Source organism: Limulus polyphemus, unplaced genomic scaffold (assembly GCF_000517525.1).
Source record: "Limulus polyphemus unplaced genomic scaffold, Limulus_polyphemus-2.1.2 Scaffold948, whole genome shotgun sequence".
In the NCBI taxonomy this organism is placed as follows: domain Eukaryota; kingdom Metazoa; phylum Arthropoda; class Merostomata; order Xiphosura; family Limulidae; genus Limulus; species Limulus polyphemus.
In genome coordinates, this window is record NW_013666558.1 from 170,709 (window position 1) to 198,426 (window position 27,718).

At 30.4% G+C, this 27,718-nt stretch overlaps 1 protein-coding gene across 1 annotated transcript in view; it reads right to left on the reverse strand.

The window, feature by feature from the left end:
• LOC106461380 (trifunctional nucleotide phosphoesterase protein YfkN-like) overlaps nt 1–26,987 on the reverse strand; it is a 52,790-nt gene extending 25,803 nt beyond the window's left edge. Inside the window, exons 1-9 of the mRNA XM_022388327.1 lie at nt 26,775–26,987; nt 26,419–26,538; nt 17,562–17,815; nt 8,769–8,855; nt 7,963–8,102; nt 6,176–6,301; nt 3,917–4,042; nt 2,280–2,445; nt 1,793–1,888 (exon numbers count right to left, since the gene is read on the reverse strand). Coding sequence (XP_022244035.1) covers nt 1,793–1,888; nt 2,280–2,445; nt 3,917–4,042; nt 6,176–6,301; nt 7,963–8,102; nt 8,769–8,855; nt 17,562–17,736 — 916 coding nt within the window. The 5' untranslated portion in view covers nt 17,737–17,815; nt 26,419–26,538; nt 26,775–26,987. The remainder of the gene's footprint in view (nt 1–1,792; nt 1,889–2,279; nt 2,446–3,916; nt 4,043–6,175; nt 6,302–7,962; nt 8,103–8,768; nt 8,856–17,561; nt 17,816–26,418; nt 26,539–26,774) is intronic.
• Nucleotides 26,988–27,718: the final 731 nt, after the last annotated feature.

The following is a 27,718-nucleotide window of genomic DNA, read 5'->3' on the forward strand; positions in this document are numbered from 1 at the left end:
ATAAGGAGTAACATGTTGTATTAAACTGGGAAAAAAAACTTTGATAAAATATTTTAAGAAACCTCTCTGCACAACAAAGAGCTATTACCTCACGACACTGCCATGAAGATTTTAGTGCAAGCCAGGAATGAAGTCTTGCACTCATACGTATTAATGTGGCCTCCTCTTCACAACCAGCAACACCCAAAACTTTAACGTCTTCAAATTTAAATAATCTTTGATTATTACTTCACCTACGTCATTGATGTAAACCTTTTTCATTTTTTTTTGACTTCCTGTTTGACCAACTCTCTTAATATTCTATAATCCTCCAAATATCCCATCATTGCAGTGAATTTAAACTTCTTATAATCCTTTTCTTTAACTTTATCCTTTATACTGTCAGTGACCCAACCTGGTTTTCTAATTGCTGATAAGGAACATGCCTATTTTGAATATTGTTTCCACATTTGATCAGTATCTCCAACTAATTCAGTTGCCCAAATCCAGCAGATAATTCTTGTATCATCTCTTCAAAATTTACTATCAAAATTTCATTATTCCTTATCTCCCTATGCAACGAAACATCAAATCTAACTGAGTAATGACCACTTGTGCTCAAATGTTCCCCAGTCTTTACCCTATCACCCATTTCTGTATTAGATGTTAACAATAAGTCTAAAATAGCATTATTCCTAGTAGGTTCCCTAACCAACTGTTGAAGAAAACCACCCTGAACAGTTTTTAAAAACATGTCTCCCTCATTTCCCAATCTATATGCCTAAAGTTAAAATCCACTGGGTTAGTGTAATCCTACTGATATAAGACACTGTGACCATCGCACTACACTATAAACCAAGCCATTTCCAGTGGTCAGGCCAACTGGATGGATTTTTACATTCTTCTCAGGATAAAAGTCTCAGATATTTTCTTCCTTCTCCATATTATTCTGGTAATTATCTTGTACGTATTTCTCCAGTATGATACAGCCTGACTTATTGCCCTAGCAACACTACACAGACAGTCAGCTCAGCATGACTGAAAGATAATGGCCAGTTGAGCAATCTTACACACTGTCCACCTATATGACATTTTGGCACCATGCAAAAGGTGTTTTTGACTATATTTTTGGTTCTATCACCCTTACTGGGAGAAGAGTATATCCTGAATGAGGAGGAAGTGGTCTTCCACTGAGCGATGCTCCATTATCTTTATCTCCACCTTCTTATCAACGTGGGATTGTAGCTCTATGTTGTGCCAAGGTGAATATATATCTCTGAAGTTACATTTTCAGGTGAAGAAAATGTTATTTGAGATAGATTTTCATCAATCTGCCCACCGTTCCTCCCTACTTCCAGTATATTTCTTTTGCCTCTTCAAGAATGAACCTTTGTTCTAATGCTACTAATCATTGGTATTACAATGCATGGTATATGTGTCACCCTCCTAGTGGCAGTGGGTCATAGTCTAATGATGGTTACATAATAGGCTGGAACAGTATACATTAATATGTGTAGGGGTGGTAATTTGTTCGAGGCTGGCATGGAAGTGGCACGAAGTAATGGCTCTTTGTTGTGCAGAAAGGTGAGCATCTATCTGAAATGCCTTTTCAAGTAACGATAACATTAATCATGTTATAAGTGTGATAGCTATGCTGGTTTTCAGTAACAGAGTAAAAAAAATGAACTTCCCTTACCAATGAGCTTATAGAATTAAAGAAGATCGACCTACTATAATGTTGAAGTTAACTTAAATACTTTTACATGGATTTGTCCATTCCCTTACTTCATTTACTAAAAGTATATAAACTTACCAAGATTTGTTTCTTTTGTTCGAATACTACTAAAACGGCCATCCAAGTCCACAGAAAAATGACCTAAAACAGTGTCCATCTTTCCTTCTACAACCTCTACATAGTAAACAAAAAATAAAGATTAAAGTTTTAGTATTTCCAAACAGTTTAAACACACATGAATTTAAATACAAAAAAAACTGTTTAGTAACTTGAGTACAGTTGAATAAGGGAATAATCTTAACATTCATCTAGTTAGCCCAAAGAAATCTCTTATTAAGTTTGAGATAAAACTGAAACACAATACTAGAAATATACTTTGAACTTTAAGTTCTTGGCTGGGTTAATTAGATCATGTCATTGCAAAACTTTATTAATTGTTAAATTTTCTCTTACATAGCTTTCGTACATTTATGTCTGCTTGACTACAACAAAAATATAAATAATATTCAACTCAGAATATAAATTTCTCTCTTCCTTTACATCCAAATGCTACATAGAACACTACCGTTATATTTTTCTAGAGCTTTTTTCAAATCCGGATCCTCTCCGAACTTGGATGACACTTCTATCCTCTCGATGCTCAGGTCAACAATGGAATGATTGAACATCAGCGTAATCTTGGAAAATTCTCGGAAGTCTGTCCCACTCTTGATTACATATTTCCCATTGACCTTTGAGTACAAATGTTGGTTTAATTCATAAAAAGAATGTATGATTTTTGCTAAGCTTAGAGCTGCAAATGTTTTTTTTTCTATCACTTCTACTGGTCAGTGTGTGCATGTCAATATATACATAAATACAATGTTTAATATTTTTACACCCTTCAATTAATCACCACGAGTCTCAAAAAAGGTGGATTGCCAGTGAATTAAATTTGAATCCGGTAACACATTAAAAAACCTACAAATAAGTTAGTTAGCATGGTAGTTAAAAGGTTAATAATAAAAATATTTAACAGGAAAATATAGTTTACAATAATATTCTCCAGTTTGACTAAGAATTAGTTTTCAAAAAGTAGGAAGTACAGAAACAAAATTATAACTGCTGTTCTTAATGAATCATGATAAAAAAACACCATCAGAACTCTACGTTAACTTATTAATTTTGCTCAAAATTTGTATTCAACAAACACATGAAAAACTTCATATACCTGTTGACTGTCTCAATTATTTCAAAACAAAATGCTATTGATGTCAGTGGCTGATTAATGCTTTACATACAGGTACAGTTGTGAACTTGACCTTTGACTTCTAAACTTATAACAGCAAATAAACTAAATTTCTTGCAACCAACAAGTCTCTGACCTTGACCTCTAAACTTGAAAGTAACTTACTGAAAGATACTTCAATCTTAATCATATGAAGATATTAGATGGACATTTGGGCTTGAGGTTAAGATATTTAAAACATAAATAGCAAAGATTTTTTTAATCACAGGTTTAGAAGATTTACTTACATTACACAATATGTTTTACACTCCTAAATAATGATCCAAATTTAGAGGGTTGAAATAAGTTCTATAATGTAAATAAATATTCTAACCCTTAAATGAAAAATGTTATTGTGGTACGAAAAATTACTATTGTTTTAAATATGAATATATCACTGAAAAATTGTTTGTGTGTGTTTTGGTTTTTAAACTAATGACTAGAGATTTAGTGTCTTACTACAGTTTTCTAATTACATGTACATGTAAAAGACAATTCATAAGTCTGAAATGAATTTCTTAGTTACTTCCAAGTAGGCTAGGTTGGCTCAGCTGTAAGTCTAGGGGCTTATAACACTAAAAATCAAGTTTCAATACTCATGGTGGGTACAGCACAGATGGTCTATTGTGCAACTTTTTGTTTTAAAACAAACAAATAAACTTTTAAGCAAGTTATTTCTTAAGTTCAAGATAGAAACGATGAAAGAACTTGGTGAATAGCATTTGATCAAATTGTTGTTTCAATTCACTCAATTATGCAGTATGCCCTTTTCACAAAGCATTCCACATGAGTTAGTTAGAGCAATAGAAAAACAAACAAACTTATCATTCCTTCACTATCAAAACTACATACAATATACAAGTGTGATAAACACATTTTTTGAAGTCTTTTACAGTAATAGATCTAAACCTTAAAAAAAAGTGTTAATTCTCTACCTTTTTGACTTCATAATCATGATCATGGCCTCCAAGAATAAGATCAATTTCGTCAACGTTTTCTGCAAGTCTACAATCATTAGGCCATCTCATGTGGGTCAAGGCAATGATGTAATCAACTTCCTCCTAAGTGCAAAATTCAACCTTTCATTAGGTCAGGAAAATCACTAATAGATCTAGGAGATAATGACTGTTTACTGTTGTGAACTCCCAAAGAACATTCGTGGCCTACAGTTTTTAATTGATTATTTCTTTAGCTATAAGCTTATCCTTTACCACAATCATTATAATACCAGTCTTGAGTAAATGTACTATTCTCTTTCACACTAATAATGTCAGTCTCGAGTATGTGTACTAAGCTGTTTCACACTAATAATGTCAGTCTTGAGTAAATGTATTATTCTGTTTCACACTAATAATGTCAGTCTCAAGTATGTGTACTAAGCTGTTTCACACTAATAATGTTAGTCTCGAGTATGTGTATTATTCTGTTTCACACTAATAATGTCAGTCTCAAGTATGTGTATTATTCTGTTTCATACTAATAATGTCAGTCTCAAGTATGTGTACTAAGCTGTTTCACACTAATAATACCATTCTTAAACATGTGTACTAATCTACTTCACAATAAAAATATCAATGTTTAAGGACAAGTTTTCTGTTTTGACCTTGAATCTATAGTATTGAACATGTTCACCTAAGAACTATAATACTTCAATTGACTTTAAACTCACAAAGTCAAGCTTACGTGTGCAACTTATAAAAAATGTGGATTACACTAGCTGGTTTATTTGATACAAAAGGAAGATCACGCTGTATAATCATTGCTCTGCAGAGTTTCATGTACAACGAACCAAATAACATTCATCTATTGAATGCTTTACTAACATAAACACATTCATCATGATTTCTAATACAAAACTTAGTATTAAATTAATTGCAAAGACAATCGAGACCGAATGTCTTCCGGAGAAAAATAGAAGAACAGCTGATTTATCTTCGTTTACTGTTCAATCTCATGATGAGCAGTTGTCTTTAAACACTCATTAACACCAGTGGTTGAATTATCTCTGAACAAGCAGGGATGGGAAAAGTTTAAGTTAATCTATGTATTTAAATTATTTCACGGACTTTAAAAATGGTAATTGTGTTGCACTCTTGGTTTCACTCGAGGCCAAAGCTCCGAGCTACTTATACCGCCCACCGCAAAAAGTAATTGTTGAGCATTTCAGTCATGCTAATAGCTACTCAACAATAACGTACGGTAAATCTACATTTTTATTCTTTAAGTTACGTCACATTTTGAAATGTGAATGATAGTGTGATTAATTCCTAATAATTTAGTGTAGAATATCCTGCTTGTGAAATAAAATTTGGCATCAATATTATTTATGCCTGTTCTCAAGTCATTTCGAAAGTGAATGTTGAGCTTTGCCTGCGTGTGCAGCTTTTCAAAAGTAGCATGGGAAGTGGACACTGTAAATGGGGGACAGATGAATGTTAGGACAGACACCACGGTTTGCAATGTATATAAGATACAAAAGGTATTAAAAACAATAAAACATAATTTAAAACAATGCATGAATAATTACACAAAGCAGTGTCAATGTGTTTTTTTCAGGCATGATTTTTTTATTTCAAATACAATGTTTTTTTCCTTCAATATTAGTGAATGACTTGCAAGAAGAAACTACTTAATAAAATTATCTATGCACTTCAAGATTGTGGTAATTAAGAGCAGTTTATTTTTAGATATTTGTACTGCTTAATTACTGAAAGTTAAATAATTTTTGAAAGTAAGTACTGGTAATATTACTAGTGTAAATAATCCCTCCTGTCTTATATACACAAGAATTTTGTCAAGTGCCGAGAATATTTGAGATCCTCGTGACTAAACTACTGTAGTTGACAGTTGAGCATTACAAAATTACTAAAAATTATAACATCATGAAAGATTTATATTTAATTTATGGAATGAAATATATTTTTCCCATCAGTGAGTCAAAGTTGTCTCCTTTATTTTAAAATACAGTGACATCTTTTATATTTATTCCCAATTCAGATTAAAATAAAAACGGTCTGAAACCATTTCCCGAAGTCTCTTTTTTTTGTTTTTCATCTATTATGTTTCAAACACTTTTATTCAAGTTTGAAAGAAAAAATATATACTAATTCAATGAAACTTGGCTCTGGTAATTTTAAATGTTATTCAGTTTCTGTATTTAAGGTGAATCCTGGGTAAGAATGCCTTTCACAAACCTTATCTTTCAACTGTCGAGCTAATTTACGACCTTCGGTGACAAAGTCTATGTAAGTAACGTCGTCTGGATCTATTGTAGCTAGAGTAGCCAGCCACTCCTCTTCCACTAGACCAATCAATCCAAACTAGAGAAACAGACAGACTTAAAATCATCAAAATCTAAATCAATGAACGTAGAACTGATATTAATTAAAAACTATATGATTTAAACACATAGATTTCACCATTCATATACAATGCTTAAACCCATAGTGGATAAAATGATCTGTTCCAATCCCATAAACCCTTGTGAATGGTATACAAGTTTAAAATCATTTAACTGGGATTTCCAAATTTTAAAAAGTATTTTTGGTGATATATATTAAAGGTTAAAACACGTCCCTCTTAGTCTGTTTTGAGATCTTTATATTTTAACTAAACTTGTCAGCAGATGGCAGCATGTGACTAAGTTAAATTAGGAAAGACAGTGACAGAACTACAATTTTGACAAATCTTTAACACTTCCATCACTAAAGATAACTCAATACAACTCTGAATACAACTGACACAGAAGGAGCAAATTATTAAGCTGTATTCTAGATATAGCTCCCAGAATAAAACTAATTTTTATTAATTATTTACTTTTATTTTAGTAGAACTGACTTCAATGTCAGTATTAAAATTAAGATATATAATGAGCAACAAAACAAAAAAATATACAGAATGAAATATAAACTTTATTTGTTGTTATTTTTTAACTTTGTATGCTCCCCAGTGGCTCAACTGTAAGCTTAAGGTCTTGTTATGCTAGCAATTAGTGTTCAATACCTGTAGTGGAAAATAGCATAGATAGTTCACTGTGTTACTTTGTTCTGTATGATTTAACAATATTTGCCAATTAAACTGAACTTACAGATTATAAACAAAAAAAAATCTATTTACACCATAAAACATGGCCAAATGAACAACTTCAGTTATCAAAACTATTATATACTACTCAATTTTTGACTTAATTTGTTTGAAGTTTACAACATCCTAACAGCCAACAACATTATAACTACAGAGGTTCACAGTAGATAATTTCACTTTGCAAACATTATTGTTAAGTTGTATGTATTTAGTCCTGGCAACCTTTCCAGACACACACAACTTAAAAATACTTTGCTTGGTAACAAGAAACACTTTAACAGAAAATATGATATTCTTCTGGCAAATTAGGTAAGTCTACTATTTGATACAAGTGCCATAAAGTAATAACTAAATGAATTTTACTGGTACAAATATTAGGAAGGCTACAAATACTAAAACATTCTTCTTCACCATTTTAATTACGCGTGTATGTAACCACAAAAATAAATAAATAAAAATAATCAAAATTAACAGTTTGTTACGCTTACAATGACATTAGTGTTTCTGAAAAGTATAATTTTATAACCTTATTATTTCCCTTTGTACGAAAGTTTGTAAATTATGACTTATCGAATGATACTGCAAAACTTGATCATGAAATACACTGACAATAGTGACCAAAGATTTGTATACATAAGCTATTAACATTTACATTTTGGTGCTTCATGTAAGTTTAATTCAGTAAATAAATACTGGTTTCTTTCTCTTGTGAACAGTTATATTAAAAATGAAAGAAAAGATACTTATTGTCAGTATAACGAATTTAAAACATCTTTAAAATTTAAAGAAATAAAAGCTTTTACAAAAACAGGTGTATTTGACACTGATAATTTTGATTATAACAAAGTCCAGTCCCTACTAAAGCTATCAGGTAGTTAACAACAGACTTGATTCACACCTTTTTTCCTCCATGCTGGATGGTAAAGGTTGTCTGGCCATCTGCCAAGGGCTGATTCGTATCATTATCAATCACATTACTTATCAACCACGGGAAAGTTGTCTGCTTCACAAAGTCGCATAGATTATCCACTCCAAAATCTGTTAAAACATTTTAAAATTCCTTGAAATATAAAAATCCCAAAACAAACTTTGCTGGAAGAACTAAATACAGACATACATGAATTCATATTTAAGTATAGCCCTAAAATTATTTCAGACTTTCAAACTATGATATAAGACCATTTTAGATGATGATCTGAAGTTGTTAGAACATACGGACACTGAAATATAAAACAGTTTTAAAAAGCAATTTACATTATTATTATTATTACATCTAAGCACTGATACGTTTGTATAAAAAGTTCTGTGACTTTCATAACATCTAATCAATGCTGCAAAATATCAAGTACAGTAACTAAAATATTCATATGTTATCCTTCATATTAACATAAGGGCTGTGTGTAAAGCCAAATCATACACTGGGAAAAATCTCTTTTTTCTCATAACTGCTTACATTACAAAGATCATACGAATGTGAAGGTCAAACCAGTGGTCAGAACAACATTACACTTCTATACAGCTGTGTTCAAATCATCTTGTCATATCTAATTAGCAATGAGGCCAATTTTTCTTCATTTAACAGGATGTTTGTTTTCATTCTAGAACTAAAAATATCAAGTTACTTACAGAGTAATGTATATTAATCCTTTAATCTAATTAAATATCAATTCTAGGTTACATGTAAGTCTAGATAAATTAACCAACCAAAATCGTGGTTTCCGAAAACGGCACAACGAACACCGAAAGCGTTTAGGGAAGGTATCATTTGCTCTCCTTTTGTGAAGGTGCTCACTGAAAGATGGAGAAAAAAAAATCACATATAGTTTCTATTAAAATAAAACACTGTATGAAGGATTTAGTTTCTATTACATTTATTGATATAAAAATGCTATATTTTATTTGCTTATTTTCTAATGATGCACTCACTTCTTTTATTAAAAAAGCTGAAGGGTCCCGATAATTAAAAGAGATTCTAAACTACAGTGTTTGTTTGTTTTTGAATTTCGCGCAAAGCTACATGAGAGCTATCTGTGCTAGCTGTCCCTAATTTTGCAGTGTAAGACTAGAGGGAAGGCAGCTAGTCATTACCACCCACCGCCAACTCTTGGGCTACTCTTTTACCAACGAATAGTGGGATTGATTATAACACCCCCACGGCTGAAAGGGCGAGCATGTTTGGTGGGACGGGGATTCGAACCCGCGACCCACAGATTGCGAGTCGAGTGCCCTAGCCACCTGGCCAAACTACAGTGATTAGTAAGTTTCTTAAATATATGGTGAAACTATATTTCATGCGAATTTCCATATTTCAATCAATATTAAGGTGACTAACATCAATTTGCAGAAAATATAAAACTAAAAACATTTAATTAGTTTCAGCTTCTTGGGACTTTAGCTCAAAGTCAGGGCAGGACTTACAACAAGACAGATGGTACAGTTACCTTGGAAACTCTCGGTGTCAAGAGGGCCCAGGGCCTTTTTTTCTTTAAATAAACATTTATACCACGTCTAGCTACAATGGATATGTTTTTGTATTGTTATTTTTATTTGAATTTTATATCACTGTGTGACATTTGTCCCTACCTCTCTCTAAACTAACCAAAGTTAGTTGTTGTTTTTCATAGCCTTCTTAGATAATTATTTTAATTTGGAAGCTGTCGTACTTCAAATGCATTATATTTGGTAAGAGGTTGTACTGATGAGATCATGTGGAATAAGTACTGAAGATATCTACGGGCCCACTGTAGTATTAATGTGGCCCTGTTTACAGCTTGCATAATTAATAACAAACTGAAGTTTTAACTGAGATAAAGATTCAAACAAACTGACCCCTTTAGGAGAGGTGAGGGGGGAAGACTTTAACTCTATCACATTATGTATCCACAGTTGTTTAATTAAGTTACATTTTTTACTACAATGGGTATATTTTGGCCCAGTGCCTTACAATAATTAATTAACAATTAATCATCAGGTTACTTTTCTTGTACGTTATGAAAGTATTGTTTAACACAATTAAGAGAGTCATACATAAACGATAAATGTCTGTTTGATATCTTGGTAACTGAAGAGTTAGAAATATATTTTTTTTACTTTGGTTGTGTACAGTTTTTGTCCCTACCCCAGTTACGTACAGTAAAAAAGATAAGTTATTGGTACCTTTAAGATACGGTTAACAATTAACATTATGTGCTGTTGCACGATTGAGAAACTAACTCATAAAAAAATAAAATTTTGTACATTATTTCTTTCATGTAACAGAAAAAAAAAAATACAATGTTTGAGTGTTTTTGTTTAACTTTACATGATTGAGGTACAAATTTTGAATGTTTTTGTTTTTAACTTTACATGATTAGATACATAGTTTGAGTGTTTTTGTTTTTAACTTTACATGATTGAGGTACAAAGTTTGAGTGTTTTTGTTTTTAACTTCACATGATTGAGGTACAAAGTTTGAGTGTTTTTGTTTAACTTTACATGATTGAGATACAAAGTTTGAGTGTTTTTGTTTTTAACTTTACATGACTGAGGTAAAAAGGTGGGGTGTTTTTGTTTTTAACTTTACATGATTAGATAAATGTATTTTTCTTTTAAATTTAAGCTACTGAAACGCAAGCAGCTCCAGAGTAAATATACTGTAACTGTGAAATTTTCAAAACCCATAAAATAACATATCTAAGATGAGTGAAATACATAATTTACTAGCAGTCTGTCTAGATAATCTTACCGAATTTAAACAAGTTTAGCTTTATACTTAATAAATGTGTTTATAATCAAGTAACATGACAACTATTATAAAAAGATGTAGTAGCCAACTTCCTAATTGCTATTAAATAATCATCTAGTAAATTACACCCTTTTGAAGTGCTTTTATTGGTAATAATATCCTTTAAAACTTTGATGTAAATTGTCAAATCACTTGATTAGTTTTTTTTGTTTATATTAGTCATAGTTTTATGCATTACGTGCAGGCATAACCCTTCTCCAAGTCACTTAACGGCCAAGCATTCCATTTCACTGACACAAAAACTAGCTATTTACAGTTGATAAGTACAGTAATTGGCTCCAATAGTTTTGCTACCTATCAATTCAAGCATCTAAACTTCCTTTCCCTATTTATTCCCCCCTTCAAGGACAACTTTTTTATGTTACTAAGCATTCTTGATGAGTCATATATAAAAGTAAAACCACTATACAAGAAGGTGCAGCAAGCTGACAATGTAACATATGACATAAAACCCCCCACTCTTGGCTTGTTGCCAAGTTCTTCTGTTATTACTATTTTTCAATGATTTTAAACTTACGAATCTATTTCACTATTTTCATTGACCCAAAACTCTTTCTCAATAAGAGCTAGTGAAAAATAAACACATTAAGTGTCTTATTTTAGGATTCTGTGAATAAATAATTCTAAAGAAAATAATTACAGAACTTGTTCATTCATTAAAGGTTAGAGATGATCCAAACTAACAGGCTGTTTTATCTTAACACTAAACAAAATAATCTACGTACACCTGTAGCTGCAATGCTGGTAAAATACCAAAATAACTTTCATTCCAAAATGTATCATCATAAAAAGAATACTTTATTGTATGTAACCCATATTTTACTTGTATAAAGAGTATAAATTTAAGTTTTTACAGTTTTGTTTTAATATCTATATTTAAGGATTAAATAATACAATTATTCAGAACAACATCACCAGTGAAAACAAAGTGGTTTGTTGATATTATCTCTTTAAAGTTTAAGTTTCATCTTCTTAATTATTAGGTTAAATATTATACTATCCTGTTGCATACAATTTTTAGGTCAAGTTTTATGTTAGAATCTTGTTCCACAAAATTATTAAATCAAATTTTGTGTCAATTTTTTGTTCCACACAATTATCAAATCAAATTTCATGTCAACTTTTTGTTCCACACAATTATCAAATCAAATTTCATGTCAACTTTTTGTTCCACACAATTATCAAAGCAAATTTTGTCAACTTTTTATTCCATATATAATTATTAAATCAAATTTTGTGTCAACTTTTTGTTCCACACAATTATCAAATCAAATTTCATGTCAACTTTTTGTTCCACACAATTATCAGAGCAAATTTTGTCAACTTTTTGTTCCATACAATTATTAACTCAAATTTCATGTCAACTTTTTGTTCCACACAATTATCAGAGCAAATTTTGTCAACTTTTTGTTCCATACAATTATTAAATCAAATTTTGTGTCAACTTTTTGTTCCACACAAGTATCAAATCAAATTTCATGTCAACTTTTTGTTCCACACAATTATCATGTTAACTTGTTGTTCCATACAATAATCAAAGCAAATTTTGTCAACTTTTTGTTCCACATAAGTATCAAATCAAATTTTGTGTCAACTTTTTGTTCCATACAATTATCAAAGCAAATTTTGTGTCAACTTTTTGTTCCACACAATTATCAAAGCAAATTTTGTCAACTTTTTGTTCCACACAATAATCAAAGCAAATTTTGTCAACTTTTTGTTCCATACAATTATTAAATCAAATTTTGAGTTAACTTTTTGTTCCACACAATTATCAAAGCAAATTTTGTGTCAACTTTTTGTTCCACACAATTATCATGTCAACTTTTTGTTCCACATAAGTATCAAATCAAATTTTGTGTCAACTTTTTTTCCACACAATTATCAAACCAAATTTCATGTTAACTTTTGTTCCACACAATTATCAAATCAAATTTCATGTCAACTTTTTTTCACACAATTATTTAATCAAATTTCATGTCAACTTTTTTTCACACAATTATTTAATCAAATTTCATGTCAACTTTTTCCACACAATTATTTTAATGTTTTCTATCAACACTTTGTCGCGCACAGTTTTCTAGCTTAACATCATACAGACATAAGTTGAAAGTCATTTTAACCTTGAAATCTGATGTCCAAGTTATCAAGAGTTAAAACTGTGTAAAACGTTTTCTATGGCCTAATTGGAGTGTTCTAAACATGAAAAGGTCTGGAACAAGAGGACAAGGGGCAAAATGAACAATAACTGGTACAGAATAAATCATTTCTGTGAGGAAGACAGTTTCTTGTACAAAGTAACTGTGAAAGCTTTATGTAGTCATAATTCATAAACTTGCATATTGTAATGACAAACATTATGAAACAGCCAATCTGTCTTCATCATAAAAGAATAACAACACATAATATATATCCGTGTTATTTGTTATTTTTAAATACTAGGTTAAAAACAAGGAAGAGGCTTTGAATGGCAATATATATTAGAAGGATGTATATACATACATTTGAATATCTACTTATCTATTTAATATAATGGAATACAAAGAGCACACACACTGAAAGTTCTATATGAATAACTACTAGGGCATTCTTATCAATCAATACACTACTTTAATTACATAAGGAAATACACTCCAAAATGTTAGTCAGTGCCTTGGTGAGCTCACTAAATAGCTAACATCCTGATTAATAAAGTGACCCAGGATTTCCTCTTTTGACATCAATTGTCCTTCAATAACATCAGTTTTTCATTTATTCAGTGCTAAAAGTTTAGAAATGCAATCCTGTTCTCAATCAGCTTAAAATATACAAAGAACTAGACACAAGGAGCTTCAGTAGTATCATAATAAAGACGAAACAGTATCATCCATGTATTTACTAACGGACAATCGTTACTGTCTTATAAAATAATAATAATCTTTCAATAAACGTTTTAAGTTTGTTCCATGAAAAGTTGAATAATACAATAGCTACCACCGTTATTTCATCACTTTGTTTATTCTTTAAATATTTTTGGTTTAAGGCTTTAAACAACCAAAATTTAACCCTTATTTAAACAGGATACAAATAAAGATCTACAAATTTATAAATGAAAATGCTATAAATTATAAATCAAACTGTATAGTAAAAAGTTACTTTGATACAGATGTCATGAACCTAAACAACAGTACACTATTAATCAATTAAAAGATACTCACACCATAAAAACTGGTATACTATCAACAATATTGTTATGGTGTGTACACCTTTTACAAGCTGGTAAAGAACGATCACAGTTATACTTGTCATACGACACTAGTGTTAGGTTTATAACATTTTTGATGACTACATTCTTTATCTAGTTGTTGGCAGTAGATATGACAAACACGGCGTGGTTGGAATACTATCATTATACACTGTTCTAATTCTTGAAAGTCCCTAAAGGAATAGTAGTTATGTGAAACAATTCATCAATCTGTAAGAATGAAGTCATTTTTAGGGCACCAGTTTTTGTTCTGTTTTAGGTGTTTCATCAGAGTGATAATACACAAAATAAAAGCTTCAATCCGGTTCATTCAGATTTTTTGTAGTAAGGAATATTTTTGTACAAAAACTTGGTGATTTCTAAATGTCTTAAAAATATAATGTTTTTATTATTAAGAACATGTATTCTACACTACAGTTAATTTTAAAATCATGTTAAAAACAAAAAAAAGTAAGTTTAACAGCAATCTTTTTAAGTTGATGATGTTTACCAGTTAGGGATTAGTAATTGTATATTATTATTGGTTTAAAATGTACACTTTCTTAAGCAAACATTGATCACTGAAAAAAAGCCATACAATATTGTAAAGTTATACCTTTGCTCAACAAGAACAGCAGAAAATGTATTAAAACCTAATGTACAATGCATTATATCTCAAAACCAGCAAACAAAAGGAATATATTGAGTTTCTGAAATAAGCTTCTTTATTTGTAACTCAGACTTACCATAATGATATGACTACCTCATAATTTAATTTGTTCAGAAAAACAGAGTGCTTGTAATTAATTTCTAAAATAACTTGTAGTGTCTGAAGACCTAATCAGTCAAGTTTAAATTGTCTTTCAAGTGTTGAGAACCCTTTTAAAATCAGATTTAATTACACTGTAATCATATCATAATAACTCCTCTAATTACTGTGTTTCTATGGAAATATAATACTCCTGCTTTGTTCTTTGTTCATTCATGGGAAGTTAATGGTAAATTCTGTAAAAACTGCATAAGGTCCATCAGTACGTTTATTTGTTTTGTGTTGGGTACTATTAAGAAAAACAGTGCTAGTAAAATGCACTGAAATTAATGTTTAAAATTTTGATGATTTGTGAACATTGTACTTTATATCAGTTTATATTTTAAATCTGGAGAAGGAGTGGATGTTCACACGTCTATAATAATTATTAATGTTCATCAGTATACTGGTTTCTCTTGTTAGTTAGTTATTGATCAGTATACTGGTTTCTCTTGTTAGTTAGTTGTTGATCAGTATACTGGTTTCTCTTGTTAGTTAGTTGTTGATCAGTATACTGGTTTCTTTTGTTAGTTAGTTGTTGATCAGTATACTGGTTTCTTTTGTTAGTTAGTTGTTCATCAGTATACTGGTTTCTTTTGTTAGTTAGTTGTTCATCAGTATGCAGTTTTCTTTTGTTAGTTGTTCATCAGTATATTGGTTTCTCTTGTTAGTTAGTTGTTCATCAGTATACAGTTTTCTTTTGTTAGTTAGTTGTTCATCAATATACTGGTTTATTTTGTTAGTTAGTTGTTCATCAGTATACTGGTTTCTTTTCTAAGTAGTTATTCATCAGTGTACAGTTTTCTTTTGTTAGTTAGTTATTCATCAGTATACTGGTTTCTTTTGTTAGTTAGTTATTCATCAGTATACTGGTTTCTTTTGTTAGTTATTCATCAGTATACTGGTTTCTTTTGTTAGTTAGTTGTTCATCAGTATACTGGTTTCTTTACTAAGTAGTTATTCATCAGTATACAGTTTTATTTTGTTAGTTGTTCATCAGTATACAGTTTTATTTTGTTAATTGTTCATCAATATACTGGTTTCTTTTCTAAGTAGTTATTCATCAGTATACTGGTTTCTTTTCTAAGTAGTTATTCATCAGTATACAGTTTTCTTTTGTAAGTTAGTTGTTCATCAGTATACTGGTTTCTCTTCTAGGTAGTTGTTCATCAGAAGCTAACATTTTTTTTTACCTGAGGATTTATTTCCAATAGATCTCATCTTCTCACACAGTTTAGCTCTACTCCTCAGCTCTTCCCCACGTTCTGCCAAAGAGATTTGCATTCCACTAGTCTTGCAAAAACTCCAATTTAATTTCACATGAACTCGCGTCACTGCATGGTGATGTCAACATACAGCAAAACCCCTCCATAAATAAGAAGGCAACACACCTCCATACACACTAACTCTCCCTATGCATTTGCACTTGTGAATCTCCTTTCTTCGATGAGGCAAGTAACAAAATGTGCACCAGATGTGAAGAGGAGATTATCTACCAGAAATATATTTTCAGGTAAAGAAAATGTTAACTTCTAAAACAAATACTCACCTCTTTTCACACTGTTTAGCTAGAATTCCACATTGAAATGGTGGAGTGACCAGTGCAAAAATTACCTAGATGATCCTCCTTCAGGAAGTACCTGAAGGAAGCCAATGGGGTGTGACTGAGTAGCTTTATTGTAACTGAAGACAATAAATACACAAATAATGTTCTTCAGCCAAAGTTATGTCAGCTCACTATTTCATTGTGCCCCCCCCCACCCACACACACATTAAAAATTCTTGCAAATTTTTATGCTTCAGTGTTAGATGTAAAGAAAGTAGTATAATTTAAGAAAATCTGAAATATACATCACTTTAAAGATGTATAAAGAATCGTAAAACTAACATGAGTAATTCTAAATACTTTCTTTTTACGTAGGGACATTAGAAAATGTGAATAAATAAAGATATTAATTTGCACTTTAAAATATAAGTACACCTGACAGAACAGAAATATCTGTGTAATATGAACAAATTATTTTTGTTTTAATGTCATATATCCGTAGACTGAAATGAATTCTGCTCATTTTGAACTTCAATATATTTCTAATAACTGATATTTCAACCATTTTTACATCTCCTGCTCTAGTGTTTTTTGTAAAAGATTTCTATGTCATTTTTAACCACAATAAAAAAAAACAATAAGGCATAAAAAAAGATTTCCAATATTCATTAGTTTTGGGTTTCTTCTACAGGCATTTATCTATTGGAAAAACAAAAATAACAGAATATTTCCTATTTACACAATATAGTATTTATCTTCTATTCAAGATGTTCTTATGTGTTATAAAATTATTATATATTCCATTCTACAAAAAAATTTGAAACAAATATTTCTACTGTGTGTTTTTCCTTCAATCAGATTTTCTTGTCTTATAAATTTATGTATATTCTAATACAAATACATGCTCGTCCTCTATGTTTGCCGTCTGGGCCAGCCACCTGGGTGTAAAAATTCTTGGTTTACAAAGATACCGGCCAACCCCAAGTTAGCTTATATTAAGGTTGTCATGGAGAATGGTGTTCGTGTTCAACATAATGTAAATATCACTACCAAATACAAGTCCTATTTCCCATACAATTATAAGCTTAGCCAAAATTCATGTACACCACTACTATCTCTCTTTTCACATTACTTACTTATAGAGGGTGCAAAAATATCACCACTGAAAAGCACTATGGGATCCAAATCACTGAAGCTCTTGAGGGCTTGACAAAATCTGGCTGCTCCAGCTACTGGTTCTTGGGGTTGGGGTTCCACATTATAACAGTCGTTAAAGTGGAGGATGGTAACAACTGCTTCTTCTGCTGGCATGATCGTCTAAAGATTGTCGTAGTTGGATATACACTTAACCACAGGAAATGTGATAACAATGAACTTTAAAAACTGTTGGCTAGAATAAAAGAAAATTATAACACTTGTAAATGGAAAGCTAATAAATAACCTCATAAGCTCAACCTAAGATCACTAATTGGTAATTAGATTCTGACAACCTATCATATCAGGTTTTACAGGTCCATTAAGAGACAATGTACAGAGTGGCACAAAAGTCTTGCCCCATAGAGATTTTGAATAGCAATAAAAAAAAAAGTAATTACTTTTTACAGTAAATGTTTGAATTGCTGGCCACTAACCTTGAAGCACTTATTCATTTTAAGTTAATGGCCATTGATTTAAAGATTTGCTTTACTATAAAAAGAACTAATTAATTTTTTTATTGTTATTTAAAATCCCTATGTGGTGACATTTTTGTGCCACCACTGTACATTATGCCACACCCACATAGTATATGTAAAGTTTTTCACCTTAACCCCAAAAGCATAAAAACAGATGTACTGAAAATGCTTTAGTTTATTCACACAGGAAAACCAAGTATATGTAATATTTATCCAACAACATGATGTAAAGCTGTAAACATATTAATTGTTAAAATCCTCATGCACAATACAGATATTCTGCAGTACAACCTTTTCTGTCTAAAGTACTTACTCTGCTTTTTTTAGTTTTCCCACAAAGCAAATAACCACAATCACTAAGCAAAGATAACGAGATGACATTAGTCCATGTACAACAGAGTAAATAATTGAAGAGAGATTGTCTACATATTTTTTTTCTCCAGTAAAAACATAAAGTTATATTCTAGTATACATCTACAAACTCCACATACTAAACAAACAATCTTTAGGCTACAATATGGCCTATAACTTTTAAACCAATGCATTCGATATAAATATCAGTGATAGACTTATCAAAAGTTGATACACACACATGAAATAAGTTCACAAAAGTATGCACTACATTCCGTGTGCAAGCAACCTAAAAGGTTACACAAAACGTGTACGTAAGGTATGTTAAATGCTGTTATCTTCAACACATTACCATCCTTAGTGTGTGTGTGTTGATTAGGTTATGTGTTCCATTGCACATTGTTTGCTAATATGAGTCAGTTTCCTGTTATGTAGACATTTCCACAACTGTTTTGTGTGGATGATTTAAGCATTAGTTCTTTACAGCTTGATCTAGAATTCAGTTTTCTTTACAAAGAACACAAATTTTGGAACTGAAATAACATCTTAATTTAATAAAGTATATATAATTTCACTCACTGCTGCAATGAAACCTTGCCTGTTTTATATAAAATATAAGTTTACTTGTGACAGTTATTAAATATCCCTAGGAAACTTCAAAACATTTTCAATGTATACTACAAACTGAACCAATATTTCAACTGTCTACTTTTTAAGGTTACCGCTTGGATATTGTAATTATTATGAAAACTTTAAATACTTTACTCCAAACTTTTTCATAACCTTCTTGGGATACTCCTACCAAAGCAAGTGTAATGAAAGGTTATCTTAGTTCATTATAAACATTACTAAAAACATGATTCCTAAGCAAACACTGTAACTTGAAACCTGCCTATGTGTATACAGTGGTGTGACTTCATAAATATTCCCCTGTAGTCAGATACAGTTCTAATCAGTATGTAATGTCTAACACATGGTGAGAAACAACAGTAGCATTTATTGGAGTTCTTTTTTGTTATAATGTTACTGTCTCAAGGAAATATGCATATTAATTTTCTGTTCAATAAGATAGTAATCTGAGTTCATTTTAAAATTGTTAAACATAGCAGTGTATAAATCTTACCACAAAAACACACAAACCCAGTAGTATGGCTTGTAAAATAAACTATTTCTATGTTAATCTTATCAATATGATACCTAACTCTAGATTTTATTATACTTATGTTGGTACATACATGTTAATTGCAGAGGTAACATACAAAAAAAATTATTATTTCAAAATAATTATAATTTTCAATACAAACTTACATTCAAGTGAACTGATCTGTTTCTTGGGATGTACACAAAGAACACACACACACTGAAATAAACCCTGGCTGTTTAAGTGTCCCATTCTACAGTTCCAACATCCTGTGGGGAGGGGCGTGCCACTCCAACCCACCTAGTGAGTCACTGTAACTGGTCAATCTAACACTAATGAGGGGGATGCTTAATGCTATTGTTCTCTCAACCATGTTAAATGGTTTTTGGTGCACGACAAGTAGAATATTAACCCTAAGTGAAGACAGTTTAATAGACAGTTACAAATTACTCTTGTACATTACACAGATATCTGAAAAGGAGGATGTACCTGATAAAACTAATATTTTACTATAAATACAAAACATATTTTTGATCACCTTGAATATGTCAAATAAATAATAATAAAAAACAACACACAAGTATCTGAATTTGATCAAAAGAATAGTTGGTTTATCATCATATACAAGAATTGCTTTGTTCCATTAAAACCACTTTTAGCTTATAATAAAAGTCAACTAATGTTCTCTTCCTTTTTATAACTTTTTTAGTCTTTCTCTATTTAAAAGACAACATGGTTAAATAATTTCTGAGATGAAGAGAATAATATAGGAACATTTTGTTCTTTTTCTCCCATAAATTTGATATTCTCTAGTGTGTTATAAAGTTCTAAGTATTTGGTATAACCCAGTTAAGTTAGCTAATCATTGTATTTCAATTCATTCATTAATTTTTAAAACAATAAATGTTTAAAATATACATTCAAATTTCATTTCAACCATTTTGATACAAAATTCAAATTCATGGATTAAATACAAACTTTAAAGAATGCCTCTTTTTTTATCAAGGCTTATAACTAAATGTAGAATATTTTGATAAGTTTTACTCATAAAAAATGTTCCCTTTAAAACAGGAAGTTAAACTTTCTTAATAATATTGAGTCTTACAGATACCTGTAAAATGTCTCCAATGCTAAATGTCAGTGTTCTTTGAAAAATAAATCCCAAAGATTTAACAGCTTTAGGTAGTTTTCAAAGAAGTTTAACAAATTGTGGTATCAAATGAACATCACCAGTAGTTTTCTCAAAAAAAAAAACAGAAATAATTTCAAAGATACAATAACTTACTAAAGTCTTAATCTATTACAATGCTTTTATAAGAAAAGAGGCTCTAAAAAAGATCAAACAAGACTTATTTAGCTTGCTATTTTACAAGTGTGACATACAGTAGGTTCATTCTCTTGTTAAATTACTTAAGTATCCCCTCTACAAAATGTGTTTTTATTAAATAGACACAAGTTTTGTCCCAGAAATTAAAAATGTTACCATAATTACTTAATTAATATCTAAATCACATGTAACAACAAATTATTGCTAAAAAAATAAAGATTCCACATCAAGTGATGAATTTTCCCAAAATAATTAGTGTATTTGAAATTGTACAAGAAGACAAAACATGCTTTTCTTTTTAAATGCCATGATGTGTTGGAGTATCCTTTTTTTTTTTATCATTAAACATAAACATGTACATATACTATAGCAGCAAAGTGAAACATCAGAAATGTTGACCTGTTTAAAATGTGAAAATATCGTACTCCACAGCAAGTACACTTAACTGTACTTTATAACAGTTCAAAGGTCAAAGGTTAATGCACTGCACTGGTAGGTTCATTTTTACTCTTATCTTGATTATTTTCCCATACTGGTTTAAATACAAAAGGTAACCTTTAAAAACTTTGTATACCTGTACAGGTATTTCAAGAAAAATCGTGTAATCAAATGTGTTGGCTAGCACGTACACCTATAAAAAAAAACCTGTAAATCAAGATAATGCATTATGTAGTCAATGTAATATTACCTTTATAGCATACATGTAGAGTTTCTTATTCAGAAAATAAAAAAAAAAGACTGAGTCACAAACAGGTTTCAGTAAACCTTTTTTTTTTTTACAATTTAGCTTTCTTCCATGTGTAAAGTATTACTGCAGTGTATTCCCATTCTGTGCAGACTATTATGTCTAATTCAAAAAAAGAAAATGTTTGATACTTCCTTTTTTTTTGTAAATTCTACTAGGTCACATTCTAAAAGCTACATTGACAGCTACGGAAAAAAGGAGTCATGTGTATCCTCATTGTACCTACTAGTAATGTCTTTATCTTATTCATTGGTTTGTAACGAAAGTGAAAGATTACAGTGTTTCGATTTCAAATTGTACTAAAACATCTTAAGTTATTCATTGAAACTCCTTTTACATCTTGAGCTCAATAGTAGTGATCAAAATTCTTATGTCATATACAAGGTGAGCTAAAAAAAATGTTTCCTTTACCCATGTGGAAATTATTATTTTGGTGTTGAAATACACCAGGATTACAAATGTCACACACCTGGTATTATCAGGCTTTTCATGTTGATAACTTCAAGATTCTAGTATACCATGTATGTACATTTCTGAACATTGTCATGACCACTGGTAAAATCTCATTTAACACTTCATCTTGGCCAACCAAATAAATATTGTTTTATGATATCCTCTTGATTTGTATATAAATTCTTCTTTGAATTCTAGAATCTTCTATTTAAAATGTACAACGTGAAAACTTTTAAATTTTATTTTCTATTATATACTTTTACTATAGACATTGTTTTGCATTACTAGCATCATATAGATAGTTAGGACTAACTTAAATCTTCTAAGCCTGCCAAACATCATAATATGTTATTGGGATTATGGCTGAATAAGTTGTTGATAGCAAGGATACCCAATTGATGAAACAATGCATTCAAATCTTCATAAGTAGAAATGCATGAAAAGTATATTTAATCACCCATACAGTGTCGCTTTAAGTCTTGATCTGATTAGAAACTGATATTAACAACAATATATTTTGGCCTCGTGTTGGGAGAATTTGTTTATAAAATCATTTACTTGTCATACACGATATAGGCACACTTATCCAGCTTATTATATGGACAGTTACTTCATTAAGAAAATACTATAACTTTTTCTCATGGATTAAATGTAGTAATGGAATACTACCAAATGATAACTGAAATGAAGTTCTAACTCAATGAAATCAATACAAATGTTATAACTAGCAGATAGAATTGAATTAATAAATATAACCACTACTTTTTGTATCATTACAAAAACAAAATTCAGTTTAGTTTTTGATAACTTTTGGATGTTTATATGAACTTTTCTTAGGTGACAGTAAACTGACTAAATTTACTATTTTCATATACACAAAATGTGTTAGTAAAATGTACTAATTTACTGCACACAAAAAAATCAGGTGTGTTACAAAAGTATCTGTCCTCAAGATATATATGTCTGTGAGTTCATGATATCAGTGTGACTGAAACTCTGAAAAGTCAGAGTGCAAGATGACGTTCATGTTAGGAATAAAATTACTTTTGTTCATTGTAGATATTGCATTTGCATAACCTTTACAACCTCTGAAATGCGTATCTACAGGATTTTTTTCAGTATGTTTATATACTCTCGTCTACCATGAATTGTCACTAAATCAACAGTGTAGAGTTAAATGAATAGTTGATAACTCTGACATCAAACACATATGTTATGATTTTGAATGGCGCTCTGTAAAAGGTATTAACATGTGCATTTTCACCCCTACTTGTGCACTTAGGGTTAATACAAACAATGGTACATAAAGGGAAACACCAAATAAACTTGATGATACTGTTTTTAGAATAGTCTGTACTTAAAGTATAAATGAATTTTCTGCTGTTAATAAAAAAAGGAATGCAAATGCAGTCACACAGAGGTCAAGGCATGCCCTGGTCCTTACAGAGTTTTGATTTAGACCATATGGTGGTAATGAAGTCGAAATTAGAGTTAACATTCCCAATCCCAATTACACTTAGTTAAAGTGATCAAATTTCATTGTGTGTTTTGGTGCACAGACATACATTTTTGAAAGATTCAATAAAGCAACTTCAGTTAAAATGCTATTCAAATGTAAACAGTTTTCTTGACAATGTAGTTGTTTGTCTTGTTCTTTGTTCAGAAGTGCTAACTCTGAAGTTATAGCCATGAAAGTGCTTCTTTTAATTTCTGTGAAAACATATTACTTCAAAATCCTGCTAATGATCATCAACAAACATAACCACATGTGTATATGTGGAAGTTGGAAAATCAAGTCTAATAGGTATTAATTTCTTAAGTTCCTAACCTTAGAAACTTTCTAAATTTTAGGATTAAATCTACTAATTATAAACAGGAGTTCCCTAAAAACCACATTTAATAATTATAAACAGGATACTTCCTTTTTTACTTGTTTTTGTGAGTTGATGAGAAATATATGTTTACCAAACTTAACATGCATGTAATTAAATATATCTTTTTCTATTACATTCACCACAGTAATAGGCTACTTTTTTAACAGCTGTACTTTAGTATAAATACATTTTTCACTTAACTTCCCTCTTAAGTTGAAGCAGTTATATTTTGACACACAAATTTGGTTTTGGTATTCAAAGTAAAAAAAAACACACATGGAAGTCTTCCTGTCAGTTTTTTTTTTTTTTACCTGGGAAGAAATCTGTTTATAAACAAACATAATACTCTCTATAAAATAAACTATGCCAAAACTTACTAAGAAATGTTGGTAGTTGAGAGACATCTAAGCAAGTTTTATTTTCTCTTTACATTTGACCTTGGTTATTGGTATAAACAAGGGATCAACTTACAAACTTTTTTTTGCACTGTGTGTGACCTCAGATGTCATCATAATAAAAAGATCATTTTACTGAGGCATGTTTTATTTTTCTTTATTAATGAAGATACATCATTATTAATACTACAAGGTGAATCAAAATAGGATAATTAATAGACAGTTCTCATGACGGTCAAGGCAACAGACACAACTGTGTATGCTGACAACATAAGATTATCATGTGCTTATTTAAAATGGTACATTCAATGTGATATTTATAGCTATAACATATTTCAGCACTTCACATAAGCATGGTAACAAGGATAAGAGAAATTTTTTACATGATACTTTCTTTCAGCTCATCCAGTATGTTGTTTAATTTATATATTTCAAAATATTGTTGCTTTTTTCTTTCGTCTTTGGTATTAAAAAGTTCATTTAGCTGAGAAAAACCTGTGAAACTAATGGATCACTCCACTCTGTCTTAAAACTTGAGCTCAGGTTCATGTTTTACTTTGTAACCTCTCATGTTTTGTTGTTGTTTTTTACATGCTGTATGTTAGCCTTGATTTGCATCAGAGACATTTGTATTTATTTTTCTATCTTTTGACATCTTCCTGTACTACATTTATTTTGTTCTAGGAAATGTTACTGTTAGAGGCCAATTATACCAAGCTTTGATCTGATTACATACCATAAAGGAGAGGAAGTATTCCATTTCTGTGTATACGTATATATATATATTTCTCAAACTTCACTTCTTTATCATTACTGCATGGCTACTTCTGTTTATTTTTTATGCTAGTTTTAGTAATATCAGTGTGTTATGTTTTTGTTACAACTTTTTTCATCTTTTATATAAATCATGTCCTTAAAACATATTAACCCAAAAGTAAGAAGGAAACAGGTTTTACCAAGAATAATGTTGCCGGTAACACAGGAAGTGAAAGAGAAAAATAAATGAAATAACTTTATATGAACTTTACATTGAAGTTAACAAATATGTTTTCATTATCTATAATTTATAATCCATGCAGAAAATTCAACTTAGTTGATTGATGCCTGCATATCAAACTTTCATTAAATAAATAATTTTTACATTATTTATCAAAACATTAAAATATAACCAAATTTGGTCATGTAGTTTTTTTAGTGAGTGACTTAAATAATAGTGGTGAATACAAAATCAAACATTAATTATGAATAAACCATTTGTTTAAGAAAACTTCAATTTAGGTTTTAAAATTGAATACATAAAGCATAATAAAGTCCACATTCAATGTAGCTCAAAGCATGATACATTTTAAATTAGTTTATACATTTTTAATTAGTTTTTTTCCCTACATTTCAAAAGTTGTACCAGAATTAATCTCAATCCAATCACATATTTGTTCATGCAGGTTAACTTGCAGCCATACAAAGTTATCTAACTTTGTAATATACCTTGTTATAAATCAAGTTGTAAAAGATTTCAAACTTGTATTAATATCACAACAAGATCAAGTTGGATTTCTGTACAATAGTAAATAATAGTGAGTTTTATTTGGAATGATTGTGTTGTATATATTTTTATCTATGCCTTATACTGTAGGCTGTAGCTTTATTTAACCAATAACTAAAATGCCTGTTTACTTAGTACAACTATAAGCTTATAGGAAACAATTCTGGTGTAATATAAGTTACAGGATAAAGAAGAAATAGTAGAATTATCAGAAAAATCTAAAAGACAATTGAAATTTCAATGACAAAAGTAAAAAAAAGTCTGAAAGATACAAAGTGTTTGCATTTATCCATAAAAAATGATACCCACAAAAATATGTCAAGCATAACAGTCATAAAAGCTAATTGATTTTTGAATTGGGTTTTTATTTAAAATAAGAAATTATGCCTTGAACAAGTATCATTTGTGTATGATATAATTACTAAGTATTTTCACTTGTATTCTTTTGTAAGTTTTTACTTATCACACATTTTTTGTAACGAGGTACTTACCACAATTCTTTGCAATCAGACAGACACTAGACTTTTGGACATGTATGATAACTTTGAAGAAAGAGATGCGTTAACAAACCAAATGGGTCCGGGTAGGCCCAATGTTCTCAATATCTCCATCTCCATCAAGAATAAAAAAAAAGGTATTTTTATATGTATATATATATATATATATATATAAAGTATATTATTGATCAGAATGCTGTCAAATATAAGTATTTTAACTTACACGTAAATAACTTTTAACTATGTAGTTTATGAACTGTCTCTATCACTACGTCTATATCATCACTTTTGTTCTACCGCCCGAGTCAAAACTAACCCTATAAATATGATAAAGCACTTTACTAAATTACCATAGTTACAGAGCTGACAGTAGGGAGTCGTCTTCACTGTATAAGCTTAAGTTAAGGGCCTAATACCTCTCGGTTTCAAATAACGTAGTCATAATACCGGAAAAATTAAGTTTAATTTGATGATTTTTTACGTTTTCGTATTTTACATTTCAGTCAGTAAGCTACGTTATTGTGTTTACTATATTACACACTAACACTATCCACTTGTAACAAACAGATTGCAATGGAGAGGTTTGCGTAATAATTACTCTTACTTTGTATTATAATTTAATATACGCTACGAACGATGTCTTTCTCAAAGTACATCTCGTACAGCAGAAGACTACCAGCAGCCGTGCGTATAATGCCGCAATGTTGATTTGCGCGCCATCTGGTATCAACGAAAACAGAAATTGTATTGCCAACAATAGAGAACGTTTATAGAATGAATGGACATTTCAAAATTTTCACATTCCATCGTCAGCAAACTAAGCAAGATATGGTTAATACAATAAAATACATTGGAAGACATGTGGAGGTATTATAAAGTGACAGTGATTCAGATTAATCAATTCAAAAACTATACAAAGCCCGTGTATCGGCGTGTGCTGCTGATTGGTTACCTTCACCTTGGTCAGCAGTCTATAATGGGACGGCCATGCTCATACACTAAGATCAACACGTTGTTGATACCAAATATCAAACTTATTGTATGTTATTTGTTATGATGAAATCATTTAGGCGTTGCCTACTTAGCTATACATCAATTATAGTTGCCCCAAAACAATTTTCAACATCAATTTACAGTAACTGAGATTGTACTTCAAAAATATATTTCATAATATAAGATGCTGTCTTTGAAAATATTACCCACTTTCCTTTCATGTACGCAATGAAATAAATATGAAGATATTTAATTTACTTACTCTGCAATATTTGTGTCTCTCTTCTTATTATTATTGTTG